Source organism: Procambarus clarkii, chromosome 42 (assembly GCF_040958095.1).
Source record: "Procambarus clarkii isolate CNS0578487 chromosome 42, FALCON_Pclarkii_2.0, whole genome shotgun sequence".
NCBI lineage: Eukaryota > Metazoa > Arthropoda > Malacostraca > Decapoda > Cambaridae > Procambarus > Procambarus clarkii.
Window position 1 is genome coordinate 18,580,843 of NC_091191.1, and position 17,072 is coordinate 18,597,914.

The 17,072-nt window shown below is 43.9% G+C and overlaps 1 protein-coding gene across 1 annotated transcript in view; it reads right to left on the reverse strand.

Annotated features, from left to right (window-relative positions):
- Positions 1 to 17,072, reverse strand: part of LOC138373609 (apolipophorins-like) — a 106,563-nt gene that overhangs the window by 72,850 nt on the left and 16,641 nt on the right. Inside the window, exon 3 of the mRNA XM_069339926.1 lies at positions 3,539 to 3,668. Within this exon, the coding sequence (XP_069196027.1) occupies positions 3,539 to 3,668 (130 nt within the window). The remainder of the gene's footprint in view (positions 1 to 3,538; positions 3,669 to 17,072) is intronic.

Here is a 17,072-nt window from a genome sequence, read left to right on the forward strand (position 1 = left end):
TTTTACAGGAACTTCTTTTTAACAGCTCATAAAACGGAGGAAAGGGTCCTGAAAGATATTGTTAATAGAAACGTTTATTGTTAATATTGTTAATTAGAAGTTTGGGCAGTTCTAATGCATTGTATCTACATACGAGTTTAAGCGATCACAATATTAACTGGAATGGGGCAAAAAGCATTACCAATTGTGGGGATTTCGTGGAACGGAATTTGATTGAGTCTGCTCTAATCAGTCAGTGTCCAAATCTTCTTAATGTTAGTACTGGTATGTACAAACTTGATCCATTTTTAAGTTATAATATTGCACAACAGTTTAAGAAACAACTCTGATAGAGAGGCTTACAATGTCTCATTATAATTGTATATTCATATAATGTGTGTTCATGAGGCTTTTCTTTAATCTTTCATCCTTATTCTCTGACCGCTTAATCCTCTTTGACCATTCTAAGCTAAGCTATACCTGTTTTTGGTTAATTATTTCCCTAGGGATGGGTTGGTCAGGTGTCGGCCTATATATCCTCCCCCTTCCCTTCTCCTTAGTCAGTCTGGTGTTGACAAAGGCTTTAACAAGCCGAAACGTTCACCTCATTTCATATTTCTCTGTGGATTTTCCGCATATATATATATATATATATATATATATATATATATATATATATATATATATATATATATATATATATATATATATATATATATATATATATTGATAGCAGTCTTTCCTGTAGACATATATTATTAAATATGACTGAAAAGTAAGATTAATAATTCTAACACGAATTTTCTCATTATTTCTTATGTTTCTTTTCACTGTTGATGGTAATTGAAAAATCAATTCTCCAAAATTCATTTTTATTTCTAGTCTGACGCGACACTTGAACGCATTTCGTAAAAACTTATTACATTTTCAAAGACTTTTAGTTTACACACACACAACTATTACCTGCAAACACTAAACAGAGTTCTTACTATGCTTTGATTTAAACAGCTTTCATTTTATTTTATACCCTCATTTTGGGAGAGGTGATATGTTACAACAGTTTTGGATGAGGTGAACAAAACTTTCAACAGAGGACAGAACACGAAACAATGGGTATTGAAGGTAAGAATGGAAGTAATTGCAGAGGGCCTATTGGCCCATATTTCTTGATGCTTCTATATTGGAGCGGAGTCTTGAAGTGGATAGAATATAGTTGTGCATTAATTGGCTATTGATTGCTGGTGTTGACTTCTTGATGTGTAGTGCCTCGCAGACGTCAAGCCGCCTGCTATCGCTGTATCTATCGATGATTTCTGTGTTGTTTGCTAAGATTTCTCTGGTGATGGTCTGGTTGTGGGAAGAGATTATATGTTCCTTAATGGAGCCCTGTTGCTTATGCATCGTTAATCGCCTGGAAAGAGATGTTGTTGTCTTGCCTATATACTGAGTTCTTTGAGGCTTACAGTCCCCAAGTGGGCATTTGAAGGAATAGACGACGTTGGTCTCTTTTAAAGCGTTCTGCTTTGTGTCTGGAGAGTTTCTCATGAGTAGGCTGGCCGTTTTTTTGGTTTTATAGTAAATCGTCAGTTGTATCTTCTGAATTTTGTCTGTAGGGATAACGTTTCTACTGACAATATCTTTCAGGATCCTTTCCTCCGTTTTATGAGCTGTGGAAAAGAAGTTCCTGTAAAATAGTCTAATAGGGGGTATAGGTGTTGTGTTAGTTGTCTCTTCAGAGGTTGCATGGCGTTTCACCTTCCTTCTTATGATGTCTTCAACGAAACCATTGGAGAAGCCGTTGTTGACTAGGACCTGCCTTACCTTACAGAGTTCTTCATCGACTTGCTTCCATCCTGAGCTGTGGCTGAGAGCACGGTCGACATAAACTCTAACAACACTCCTCTTGTAACTGTCTGGGCAGTCACTGTTGGCATTTAGGCACATTCCCATGTTTGTTTCCTTAGTGTAGACTGCAGTGTGGAAACCTCCACTCCTTTCCATGACTGTTACATCTAGAAAGGGCAGCTTCCCATCCTTCCCCATCTTCCCATTGTTTGCAGGTTATAGTTGTGTGTGTGTAAACGTAAAGTCTTTGAAAATGTAATAAGTTATTACGAAACGCGTTCAAGTGTCGCGTCAGACTAGAAATAAAAATGAATTTTGGAGAATTGATTTTTCAATTACCATCAACAATGAAAAGAAACATAAGAAATATTGAGAAAATTCGTGTTATAACAGAAACAGAATATATTATTTATAACATATATAATATTTTATATATAACAGAAATCTCACACCCCAGAAGTGACTCGAACCCATACTCCCAGGAGCAACGCAACTGGTATGTACAAGACGCCTTAATCCACTTGACCATCACGACCGGACATAATGAGGTGATAGCCGAAGCTATTTGAACCACCCCACCGCCGGCACTCGGATGGTAATCTTGGGCATAGCATTTTACCAAATCACCTCATTCTTTGGGGCACACGTGAGGAACACAAATGCGAACAAGCCTGAATGGTCCCCAGGACAATATGCAACTGAAAACTCACACCCCAGAAGTGACTCGAACCCATACTCCCAGGAGCAACGCAACTGGTATGTACAAGACGCCTTAATCCACTTGACCATCACGACCGGACATAATGAGGTGATAGCCGAAGCTATTTGAACCACCCCACCGCCGGCACTCGGATGGTAATCTTGGGCATAGCATTTTACCAAATCACCTCATTCTTTGGGGCACACGTGAGGAACACAAATGCGAACAAGCCTGAATGGTCCCCAGGACAATATGCAACTGAAAACTCACACCCCAGAAGTGACTCGAACCCATACTCCCAGGAGCAACGCAACTGGTATGTACAAGACGCCTTAATCCACTTGACCATCACGACCGGACATAATGAGGTGATAGCCGAAGCTATTTGAACCACCCCACCGCCGGCACTCGGATGGTAATCTTGGGCATAGCATTTTACCAAATCACCTCATTCTTTGGGGCACACGTGAGGAACACAAATGCGAACAAGCCTGAATGGTCCCCAGGACAATATGCAACTGAAAACTCACACCCCGGAAGTGACTCGAACCCATACTCCCAGGAGCAACGCAACTGGTATGTACAAGACGCCTTAATCGTCAATCGAAGACGTCACTTCTGGGGTGACGCATATATATATATATATATATATATATATATATATATATATATATATATATATATATATATATATATATATATATATATATATATACATATATACAAGAGTTCTTTTACATTCTTGTACAGCCACTAGCACGCAGTGTTTCGGGCAGGTCCTTAATCTTAATTTTCCCCTGGAATACGGCCCGCCAAATCGCTGAACAATCAGGTGACGTTGAACAACCGGCATTCACTGCTGGGTTAACAGAGTCTACAATTAAGTATTGGCGCCCAGTCAATCCTACCCGGTGAAAATATGAACCCAGGCCAAAGTGCTGGTGAAGGGCCTAGCGAGTGTTTTACCACTGCGCCAAGGAGACTGCGTGACATTAAAATTTCTATACTGCCTACCTGGTAACAAGGATTCGGGGACACGGCCCACATCCTGGCCAGATCAGCAACATCGAGGGCTCGTTCTCCGCTTGGACCCAGAGAGTCGTCTGATGGTTCGTAGTTGTAATTTCCTAAAAGACCACTCAACCTGATGGAAAAAATGCAATTTTAATAGAAACAAATATATTTAATCGATAAAATTCATTTCATATTAAATGATGACTAACAAAGGCCTGTCAAGCATATAATCTAGAATTATAACATTTCCAGAATAGTGCGAGTTGTTGTATGTGATGACCACATTCAGTGTTGTATGTGATGCCCACACTCAGTGTTGTATGTGATGCCCACACTCAGTGTTGTATGTGATGCCCACACTCAGTGTTGAATGTGATGACCACACTCAGTGTTGTATGTGATGACCACACTCAGTGTTGTATGTGATGCCCGCACTCAGTGTTGTATGTGATGACCACACTCAGTGTTGTATGTGATGACCACACTCAGTGTTGTATGTGATGCCCGCACTCAGTGTTGTATGTGATGACCACACTCAGTGTTGTATGTGATGCCCACACTCAGTGTTGTATGTGATGCCCACACTCAGTGTTGTATGTGATGACCACACTCAGTGTTGTATGTGATGACCACACTCAGTGTTGTATGTGATGACCACACTCAGTGTTGTATGTGATGACCACATTCAGTGTTGTATGTGATGACCACACTCAGTGTTGTATGTGATGACCACACTCAGTGTTGTATGTGATGCCCGCACTCAGTGTTGTATGTGATGACCACACTCAGTGTTGTATGTGATGCCCACACTCAGTGTTGTATGTGATGACCACACTCAGTGTTGCATGTGATGACCACATTCAGTGTTGTATGTGATGCCCACACTCAGTGTTGTATGTGATGCCCACACTCAGTGTTGTATGTGATGACCACATTCAGTGTTGTATGTGATGACCACACTCAGTGTTGTATGTGATGCCCACACTCAGTGTTGTATGTGATGACCACACTCAGTGTTGTATGTGATGCCCACACTCAGTGTTGTATGTGATGACCACACTCAGTGTTGTATGTGATGCCCACACTCAGTGTTGTATGTGATGCCCACACTCAGTGTTGTATGTGATGACCACATTCAGTGTTGTATGTGATGCCCACACTCAGTGTTGTATGTGATGCCCACATTCAGTGTTGTATGTGATGACCACATTCAGTGTTGTATGTGATGCCCACACTCAGTGTTGTATGTGATGACCACACTCAGTGTTGTATGTGATGACCACACTCAGTGTTGAATGTGATGACCACACTCAGTGTTGAATGTGATGACCACACTCAGTGTTGTATGTGATGCCCACACTCAGTGTTGAATGTGATGACCACACTCAGTGTTGTATGTGATGACCACATTCAGTGTTGTATGTGATGCCCACACTCAGTGTTGTATGTGATGCCCACACTCAGTGTTGTATGTGATGACCACACTCAGTGTTGTATGTGATGCCCACACTCAGTGTTGTATGTGATGACCACATTCAGTGTTGTATGTGATGACCACACTCAGTGTTGTATGTGATGACCACACTCAGTGTTGTATGTGATGACCACACTCAGTGTTGAATGTGATGACCACACTCAGTGTTGAATGTGATGACCACACTCAGTGTTGTATGTGATGCCCACACTCAGTGTTGTATGTGATGCCCACACTCAGTGTTGAATGTGATGACCACACTCAGTGTTGTATGTGATGCCCACACTCAGTGTTGTATGTGATGCCCACACTCAGTGTTGTATGTGATGCCCACACTCAGTGTTGTATGTGATGCCCACACTCAGTGTTGTATGTGATGCCCACACTCAGTGTTGAATGTGATGACCACACTCAGTGTTGTATGTGATGCCCACACTCAGTGTTGAATGTGATGACCACACTCAGTGTTGTATGTGATGCCCACACTCAGTGTTGTATGTGATGACCACACTCAGTGTTGAATGTGATGCCCACACTCAGTGTTGTATGTGATGACCACACTCAGTGTTGTATGTGATGCCCACACTCAGTGTTGTATGTGATGACCACACTCAGTGTTGAATGTGATGACCACACTCAGTGTTGAATGTGATGACCACACTCAGTGTTGTATGTGATGCCCACACTCAGTGTTGAATGTGATGACCACACTCAATGTTGTATGTGATGCCCACACTCAGTGTTGTATGTGATGACCACACTCAGTGTTGAATGTGATGCCCACACTCAGTGTTGAATGTGATGACCACACTCAGTGTTGTATGTGATGCCCACACTCAGTGTTGTATGTGATGACCACACTCAGTGTTGAATGTGATGACCACACTCAGTGTTGAATGTGATGACCACACTCAGTGTTGTATGTGATGCCCACACTCAGTGTTGTATGTGATGACCACACTCAGTGTTGTATGTGATGACCACACTCAGTGTTGTATGTGATGCCCACACTCAGTGTTGTATGTGATGACCACACTCAGTGTTGTATGTGATGCCCACACTCAGTGTTGTATGTGATGACCACACTCAGTGTTGAATGTGATGACCACACTCAGTGTTGTATGTGATGCCCACACTCAGTGTTGTATGTGATGACCACACTCAGTGTTGTATGTGATGACCACACTCAGTGTTGTATGTGATGCCCACACTCAGTGTTGTATGTGATGACCACACTCAGTGTTGTATGTGATGCCCACACTCAGTGTTGTATGTGATGACCACACTCAGTGTTGTATGTGATGCCCACACTCAGTGTTGTATGTGATGCCCGCACTCAGTGTTGTATGTGATGACCACATTCAGTGTTGTATGTGATGCCCACACTCAGTGTTGTATGTGATGCCCACATTCAGTGTTGTATGTGATGACCACACTCAGTGTTGTATGTGATGCCCACACTCAGTGTTGTATGTGATGCCCACACTCAGTGTTGTATGTGATGACCACACTCAGTGTTGTATGTGATGCCCACACTCAGTGTTGTATGTGATGACCACACTCTGTGTTGTATGTGATGACCACACTCAGTGTTGTATGTGATGCCCACACTCAGTGTTGTATGTGATGACCACACTCAGTGTTGTATGTGATGCCCACACTCAGTGTTGTATGTGATGCCCACACTCAGTGTTGTATGTGATGCCCACACTCAGTGTTGTATGTGATGCCCACACTCAGTGTTGTATGTGATGCCCACACTCAGTGTTGTATGTGAAGACCACACTCAGTGTTGTATGTGATGCCCACACTCAGTGTTGTATGTGATGACCACACTCAGTGTTGTATGTGATGACCACACTCAGTGTTGTATGTGATGACCACACTCAGTGTTGTATGTGATGCCCACACTCAGTGTTGTATGTGATGACCACACTCAGTGTTGTATATGATGCCCACACTCAGTGTTGTATGTGATGCCCACACTCAGTGTTGTATGTGATGACCACACTCAGTGTTGTATGTGATGACCACACTCAGTGTTGTATGTGATGCCCACACTCAGTGTTGTATGTGATGGCCACACTCAGTGTTGTATGTGATGACCACACTCAGTGTTGAATGTGATGACCACACTCAGTGTTGAATGTGATGACCACACTCAGTGTTGTATGTGATGACCACACTCAGTGTTGAATGTGATGACCACACTCAGTGTTGAAATGTGATGCCCACACTCAGTGTTTGTATGTGATGACCACACTCAGTGTTGTATGTGATGACCACACTCAGTGTTTGTATGTGATGACCACACTCAGTGTTGAATTGTGATGACCACACTCAGTGTTGTATGTGATGAACCACACTCAGTGTTGTATGTGATAACCACACTCAGTGTTGTATGTGATGACCACACTCAGTGTTGTATGTGATGCCCACACTCTGTGTTGTATGTGATGACCACACTCAGTGTTGTATGTGATGCCCACACTCAGTGTTGTATGTGATGACCACACTCAGTGTTGTATGTGATGCCCACACTCAGTGTTGTATGTGATGACCACACTCAGTGTTGAATGTGATGACCACACTCAGTGTTGAATGTGATGCCCACACTCAGTGTTGTATGTGATGACCACACTCAGTGTTGTATGTGATGCCCACACTCAGTGTTGTATGTGATGCCCACACTCTGTGTTGTATGTGATGACCACACTCTGTGTTGTATGTGATGACCACACTCAGTGTTGTATGTGATGACCACACTCAGTGTTGAATGTGATGACCACACTCAGTGTTGAATGTGATGACCACACTCAGTGTTGTATGTGATGACCACACTCAGTGTTGAATGTGATGACCACACTCAGTGTTGTATGTGATGACCACACTCAGTGTTGAATGTGATGACCACACTCAGTGTTGTATGTGATGCCCACACTCAGTGTTGTATGTGATGCCCACACTCAGTGTTGTATGTGATGCCACACTCAGTGTTGTATGTGATGCCACACTCAGTGTTGATGTGATGACCACACTCAGTGTTGTATGTGATGACCACACTCAGTGTTGTATGTGATGCCCACTCAGTGTTGTATGTGATGACCACACTCAGTGTTGTATGTGATGCCACACTCAGTGTTGTATGTGATGCCCACACTCAGTGTTGTAATGTGATGACCACACTCAGTGTTTTATGTGATGACCACACTCAGTGTTGTATGTGATGACCACACTCAGTGTTGTATGTGATGACCACACTCAGTGTTGAATGTGATGACCACACTCAGTGTTGTATGTGATGACCACACTCAGTGTTGTATGTGATGCCCACACTCAGTGTTGAATGTGATGACCACACTCAGTGTTGTATGTGATGCCCACACTCAGTGTTGAATGTGATGACCACACTCAGTGTTGTATGTGATGCCCACACTCAGTGTTGTATGTGATGCCCACACTCAGTGTTGTGTGATGCCCACACTCAGTGTTGTATGTGATGCCCACACTCAGTGTTGAATGTGATGACCACACTCAGTGTTGTATGTGATGCCCACTCAGTGTTGTATGTGATGCCCACACTCAGTGTTGTATGTGATGCCCACACTCAGTGTTGTATGTGATGCCCACACTCAAGTGTTGAATGTGATGACCACACTCAGTGTTGTATGTGATGACCACACTCAGTGTTGTATGTGATGCCCACACTCAGTGTTGTATGTGATGACCACACTCAGTGTTGTATGTGATGCCCACACTCAAGTGTTGATGTGATGACCACACTCAGTGTTGTATGTGATGCCCACACTCAAGTGTTGTATGTGATGACCACACTCAGTGTTGTATGTGATGACCACACTCAGTGTTGTATGTGATGACCACACTCAGTGTTGTATGTGATGACCACACTCAGTGTTGAATGTGATGACCACACTCAGTGTTGTATGTGATGACCACACTCAGTGTTGAATGTGATGACCACACTCAGTGTTGTATGTGATGCCCACACTCAAGTGTTGAATGTGATGACCACACTCAGTGTTGTATGTGATGCCCACACTCAAGTGTTGTATGTGATGACCACACTCAGTGTTGTATGTGATGACCACACTCAGTGTTGTATGTGATGACCACACTCAGTGTTGATGTGATGCCACACTCAGTGTTGAATGTGATGCCCACACTCAGTGTTGAATGTGATGACCACACTCAGTGTTGAATGTGATGCCCACACTCAGTGTTGTATGTGATGACCACACTCAGTGTTGAATGTGATGACCACACTCAGTGTTGTATGTGATGACCACACTCAGTGTTGAATGTGATGACCACACTCAGTGTTGTATGTGATGACCACACTCAGTGTTGAATGTGATGACCACACTCATGACCACACTCAGTGTGTTATGTGATGACCACACTCAGTGTTTGTATGTGATGACCACACTCAGTGTTGTATGTGATTCCCTCACACTCAGTGTTGTATGTGATGCCCACACTCAGTTTGTATGTTGATGCCCACCTCGTGTTGTATGGGTTGGATGCCCCGACACACAAGTGTTGAATGTGATGACCACAACTCCAGTGTTGTATGTGATGACCACACTCAGTGTTGTGTATGTGATGCCCACACTCAGTTGTTGTAATGATGATGACCACACTCACGTGTGTATGTGATGCCCACACTCAATTGTTGAGTTGATGACCAAAACCTGTGTTGTATGTGATGCCCCCACACTCAAGTTGTTGTATGTGATGACCACACTCAGTGTGTATGTGATTGACCACACTCAGTGTTGTATGTGATGACCACACTCAGTGATATGTATTGTAGATGACCCCACTCAGTGCTGATTTAGCATGACCACACCTTCAGTGTTGTATGTGATGACCACACTCAGTGTTGTATGTGATGCCCACACTCAGTGTTGTATGTGATGACCAACTCAGTGTTGTATGTGATGCCCACACTCAGTGTTGAATGTGATGACCACACTCAGTGTTGTATGTGATGCCCACACTCAGTGTTGTATGTGATGCCCACACTCAGTGTTGTATGTGATGCCCACACTCAGTGTTGTATGTGATGCCCACACTCAAGTGTTGAATGTGATGACCACACTCAGTGTTGTATGTGATGCCCACACTCAGTGTTGTATGTGATGCCCACACTCAGTGTTGTATGTGATGCCCACACTCAGTGTTGTATGTGATGCCCACACTCAAGTGTTGAATGTGATGACCACACTCAGTGTTGTATGTGATGACCACACTCAGTGTTGTATGTGATGCCCACACTCAGTGTTGTATGTGATGACCACACTCAGTGTTGTATGTGATGCCCACACTCAAGTGTTGAATGTGATGACCACACTCAGTGTTGTATGTGATGCCCACACTCAAGTGTTGTATGTGATGACCACACTCAGTGTTGTATGTGATGACCACACTCAGTGTTGTATGTGATGACCACACTCAGTGTTGTATGTGATGACCACACTCAGTGTTGAATGTGATGACCACACTCAGTGTTGTATGTGATGACCACACTCAGTGTTGAATGTGATGACCACACTCAGTGTTGAATGTGATGACCACACTCAGTGTTGTATGTGTTGACCACACTCAGTGTTGTATGTGATGACCACACTCAGTGTTGTATGTGATGACCACACTCAGTGTTGAATGTGATGACCACACTCAGTGTTGTATGTGATGACCACACTCAGTGTTGTATGTGATGACCACACTCAGTGTTGTATGTGATGCCCACACTCAGTGTTGTATGTGATGCCCACACTCAGTGTTGTATGTGATGACCACACTCAGTGTTGAATGTGATGACCACACTCAGTGTTGTATGTGATGCCCACACTCAGTGTTGTATGTGATGCCCACACTCAGTGTTGAATGTGATGCCCACACTCAGTGTTGAATGTGATGACCACACTCAGTGTTGAATGTGATGACCACACTCAGTGTTGTATGTGATGCCCACACTCAGTGTTGTATGTGATGCCCACACTCAGTGTTGAATGTGATGCCCACTCAGTGTTGAATGGATGACCACACTCAGTGTTGAATGTGATGCCCACACTCAGTGTTGTATGTGATGACCACATTCAGTGTTGAATGTGATGACCACACTCAGTGTTGAATGTGATGACCACACTCAGTGTTGAATGTGATGACCACACTCAGTGTTGTATGTGATGACCACACTCAGTGTTGAATGTGATGACCACACTCAGTGTTGTATGTGATGCCCACACTCAGTGTTGTATGTGATGCCCACACTCAGTGTTGTATGTGATGCCCACACTCAGTGTTGTATGTGATGCCCACACACAAGTGTTGAATGTGATGACCACACTCAGTGTTGTATGTGATGACCACACTCAGTGTTGTATGTGATGCCCACACTCAGTGTTGTATGTGATGACCACACTCAGTGTTGTATGTGATGCCCACACTCAAGTGTTGAATGTGATGACCAAACTCTGTGTTGTATGTGATGCCCACACTCAAGTGTTGTATGTGATGACCACACTCAGTGTTGTATGTGATGACCACACTCAGTGTTGTATGTGATGACCACACTCAGTGTTGTATGTGATGACCACACTCAGTGTTGAATGTGATGACCACACTCAGTGTTGTATGTGATGACCACACTCAGTGTTGTATGTGATGCCCACACTCAGTGTTGTATGTGATGACCACACTCAGTGTTGTATGTGATGCCCACACTCAGTGTTGAATGTGATGACCACACTCAGTGTTGTATGTGATGCCCACACTCAGTGTTGTATGTGATGCCCACACTCAGTGTTGTATGTGATGCCCACACTCAGTGTTGTATGTGATGCCCACACTCAAGTGTTGAATGTGATGACCACACTCAGTGTTGTATGTGATGCCCACACTCAGTGTTGTATGTGATGCCCACACTCAGTGTTGTATGTGATGCCCACACTCAGTGTTGTATGTGATGCCCACACTCAAGTGTTGAATGTGATGACCACACTCAGTGTTGTATGTGATGACCACACTCAGTGTTGTATGTGATGCCCTACACTCAGTGTTGTATGTGATGACCACACTCAGTGTTGTATGTGATGACCACACTCAAGTGTTGAATGTGATGACCACACTCAGTGTTGTATGTGATGCCCACACTCAGTGTTGTATGTGATGACCACACTCAGTGTTGTATGTGATGACCCACACTCAGTGTTGTATGTGATGACCACACTCAGTGTTGTATGTGATGACCAGACTCAGTGTTGAATGTGATGACCACACTCAGTGTTGTATGTGATGACCACACTCAGTGTTGAATGTGATGACCACACTCAGTGTTGTATGTGATGCCCACACTCAAGTGTTGAATGTGATGACCACACTCAGTGTTGTATGTGATGCCCACACTCAAGTGTTGTATGTGATGACCACACTCAGTGTTGTATGTGATGACCACACTCAGTGTTGTATGTGATGACCACACTCAGTGTTGAATGTGATGACCACACTCAGTGTTGTATGTGATGACCACACTCAGTGTTGAATGTGATGACCACACTCAGTGTTGTATGTGATGACCACACTCAGTGTTGAATGTGATGACCACACTCAGTGTTGAATGTGATGACCACACTCAGTGTTGTATGTGATGACCACACTCAGTGTTGTATGTGATGACCACACTCAGTGTTGTATGTGATGACCACACGCAGTGTTGAATGTGATGACCACACTCAGTGTTGTATGTGATGACCACACTCAGTGTTGTATGTGATGACCACACTCAGTGTTGTATGTGATGCCCACACTCTGTGTTGTATGTGATGCCCACACTCAGTGTTGTATGTGATGACCACACTCAGTGTTGTATGTGATGACCACACTCAGTGTTGTATGTGATGACCACACTCAGTGTTGTATGTGATGACCACACTCAGTGTTGTATGTGATGACCACACTCAGTGTTGTATGTGATGACCACACTCAGTGTTGTATGTGATGCCCACACTCAGTGTTGTATGTGATGACCACACTCGTGTTGTATGTGATGAACCACACTCAGTGTTGTATGTGATGACCACACTCAGTGTTGTATGTGATGACCACACTCAGTGTTGTATGTGATGACCACACTCAGTGTTGTATGTGATGACCACACTCAGTGTTGTATGTGATGACCACACTCAGTGTTGTATGTGATGACCACACTCAGTGTTGAATGTGATGACCACACTCAGTGTTGTATGTGATGACCACACTCAGTGTTGAATGGTGATGACCACACTCAGTGTTGAATGTGATGACCACACTCAGTGTTGTATGTGATGCCCACACTCAGTGTTGAATGTGATGACCACACTCAGTGTTGTATGTGATGACCACACTCAGTGTTGAATGTGATGACCACACTCAGTGTTGAATGTGATGACCACACTCAGTGTTGTATGTGATGCCCACACTCAGTGTTGAATGTGATGACCACACTCTGTGTTGTATGTGATGCCCACACTCAGTGTTGTATGTGATGACCACACTCAGTGTTGAATGTGATGACCACACTCAGTGTTGTATGTGATGCCCACACTCAGTGTTGTATGTGATGCCCACACTCAGTGTTGAATGTGATGCCCACACTCAGTGTTGAATGTGATGACCACACTCAGTGTTGAATGTGATGACCACACTCAGTGTTGTATGTGATGCCCACACTCAGTGTTGTATGTGATGCCCACACTCAGTGTTGAATGTGATGCCCACACTCAGTGTTGAATGGGATGACCACACTCAGTGTTGAATGTGATGCCCACACTCAGTGTTGTATGTGATGACCACATTCAGTGTTGAATGTGATGACCACACTCAGTGTTGTATGTGATGACCACACTCAGTGTTGAATGTGATGGACCACACTCAGTGTTGTATGTGATGACCACACTCAGTGTTGATGTGATGACCACACTCAGTGTTGTATGTGATGCCCACACTCAGTGTTGTATGTGATGCCCACACTCAGTGTTGTATGTGATGCCCACACTCAGTGTTGTATGTGATGCCCACACTCAGTGTTGAATGTGATGACCACACTCAGTGTTGTATGTGATGACCACACTCAGTGTTGTATGTGATGCCCACACTCAGTGTTGTATGTGATGACCACACTCAGTGTTGTATGTGATGCCCACACTCAAGTGTTGAATGTGATGACCAAACTCTGTGTTGTATGTGATGCCCACACTCAAGTGTTGTATGTGATGACCACACTCAGTGTTGTATGTGATGACCACACTCAGTGTTGTATGTGATGACCACACTCAGTGTTGTATGTGATGACCACACTCAGTGTTGAATGTGATGACCACACTCAGTGTTGTATGTGATGACCACACTCAGTGTTGTATGTGATGCCCACACTCAGTGTTGTATGTGATGACCACACTCAGTGTTGTATGTGATGCCCACACTCAGTGTTGAATGTGATGACCACACTCAGTGTTGTATGTGATGCCCACACTCAGTGTTGTATGTGATGCCACACTCAGTGTTGTATGTGATGCCACACTCAGTGTTGTATTGATGCCCACACTCATAGTGTGAATGTGATGACCACACTCAGTGTTGTATGTGATGCCCACACTCAGTGTTGTATGTGATGCCACACTCAGTGTTGTATGTGATAGCCCACACTCAGTGTTGTATGTGATGCCCACACTCAAGTGTTGAATGTGATGACCACACTCAGTGTTGTATGTGATGACCACACCTCAGTGTTGTATGTGATGCCTACACTCAGTGTTGTATGTGATGACCACACTCAGTGTGTATGTGATGCCACCACTCAAGTGTTGAATGTGATGACCACACTCAGTGTTGTATGTGATGCCCACACTCAAGTGTTGTATGTGATGACCACACTCAGTGTTGTATGTGATGACCACACTCAGTGTTGTATGTTGATGACCACACTCAGTGTTGTATGTGATGACCAGGACTCAGTGTTTGAATGTGATGACCACCACTCAGTGTTGTATGTGATGACCACACTCAGTGTTGAATGTGATGACCAACACTCAGTGTTGTATGTGATGCCCCACACTCAAGTGTTGAATGTGATGACCACACTCAGTGTTGTATGTGATGACCCACCTCAAGTGTTGTATGTGATGACCACACTCAGTGTTGTATGTGATGACCACACTCAGTGTTGTATGTGATGACCACACTCAGTGTTGAATGTGATGACCACACTCAGTGTTGTATGGTGATGACCACACTCAGTGTTGAATGTGATGAACCACACTCAGTGTTGTATGTGATGACCACACTCAGTGTTGAATGTGATGACCACACTCAGTGTTGAATGTGATGACCACACTCAGTGTTGTATGTGATGACCACACTCAGGTGTTGTATGTGATGACCACACTCAGTGTTGTATGTGATGACCCACACTCAGTGTTGAATGTGATGACCACACTCAGTGTTGTATGTGATGACCACGACTCAGTGTTGTAATGTGATGACCCACACTCAGTGTTGAATGTGATGACCACACTCAGTGTTGTATGTGATGCCCACACTCAGTGTTGAATGTGATGACCACACTCAGTGTTGTATGTGATGACCACACTCAGTGTTGAATGTGATGACCACACTCAGTGTTGAATGTGATGACCACACTCAGTGTTGTATGTGATGCCCACACTCAGTGTTGAATGTGATGACCACACTCAGTGTTGAATGTGATGACCACACTCAGTGTTGAATGTGATGACCACACTCTGTGTTGTATGTGATGACCACACTCAGTGTTGTATGTGATGACCACACTCAGTGTTGAATGTGATGACCACACTCAGTGTTGAATGTGATGACCACACTCAGTGTTGTATGTGATGCCCACACTCAGTGTTGAATGTGATGACCACACTCAGTGTTGAATGTGATGACCACACTCAGTGTTGAATGTGATGACCACACTCAGTGTTGAATGTGATGACCACACTCAGTGTTGAATGTGATGACCACACTCAGTGTTGTATGTGATGCCCACACTCAGTGTTGTATGTGATGCCCACACTCAGTGTTGTATGTGATGACCACACTCAGTGTTGAATGTGATGACCACACTCAGTGTTGAATGTGATGACCACACTCAGTGTTGAATGTGATGACCACACTCAGTGTTGAATGTGATGACCACACTCAGTGTTGAATGTGATGACCACACTCAGTGTTGAATGTGATGACCACACTCAGTGTTGAATGTGATGACCACACTCAGTGTTGAATGTGATGACCACACTCAGTGTTGTATGTGATGCCCACACTCAGTGTTGTATGTGATGACCACACTCAGTGTTGAATGTGATGACCACACTCAGTGTTGTATGTGATGACCACACTCAGTGTTGTATGTGATGACCACACTCAGTGTTGAATGTGATGACCACACTCAGTGTTGTATGTGATGACCACACTCAGTGTTGTATGTGATGACCACACTCAGTGTTGTATGTGATGACCACACTCAGTGTTGTATGTGATGACCACACTCAGTGTTGTATGTGATGACCACACTCAGTGTTGTATGTGATGACCACACTCAGTGTTGTATGTGATGACCACACTCAGTGTTGTATGTGATGACCACACTCAGTGTTGTATGTGATGACCACACTCAGTGTTGTATGTGATGACCACACTCAGTGTTGTATGTGATGCCCACACTCAGTGTTGTATGTGATGCCCACACTCAGTGTTGTATGTGATGACCACACTCAGTGTTGTATGTGATGACCACACTCAGTGTTGTATGTGATGACCACACTCAGTGTTGTATGTGATGCCCACACTCAGTGTTGAATGTGATGACCACACTCAGTGTTGTATGTGATGACCACACTCAGTGTTGAATGTGATGACCACACTCAGTGTTGTATGTGATGACCACACTCAGTGTTGTATGTGATGACCACACTCAGTGTTGAATGTGATGACCACACTCAGTGTTGAATGTGATGACCACACTCAGTGATG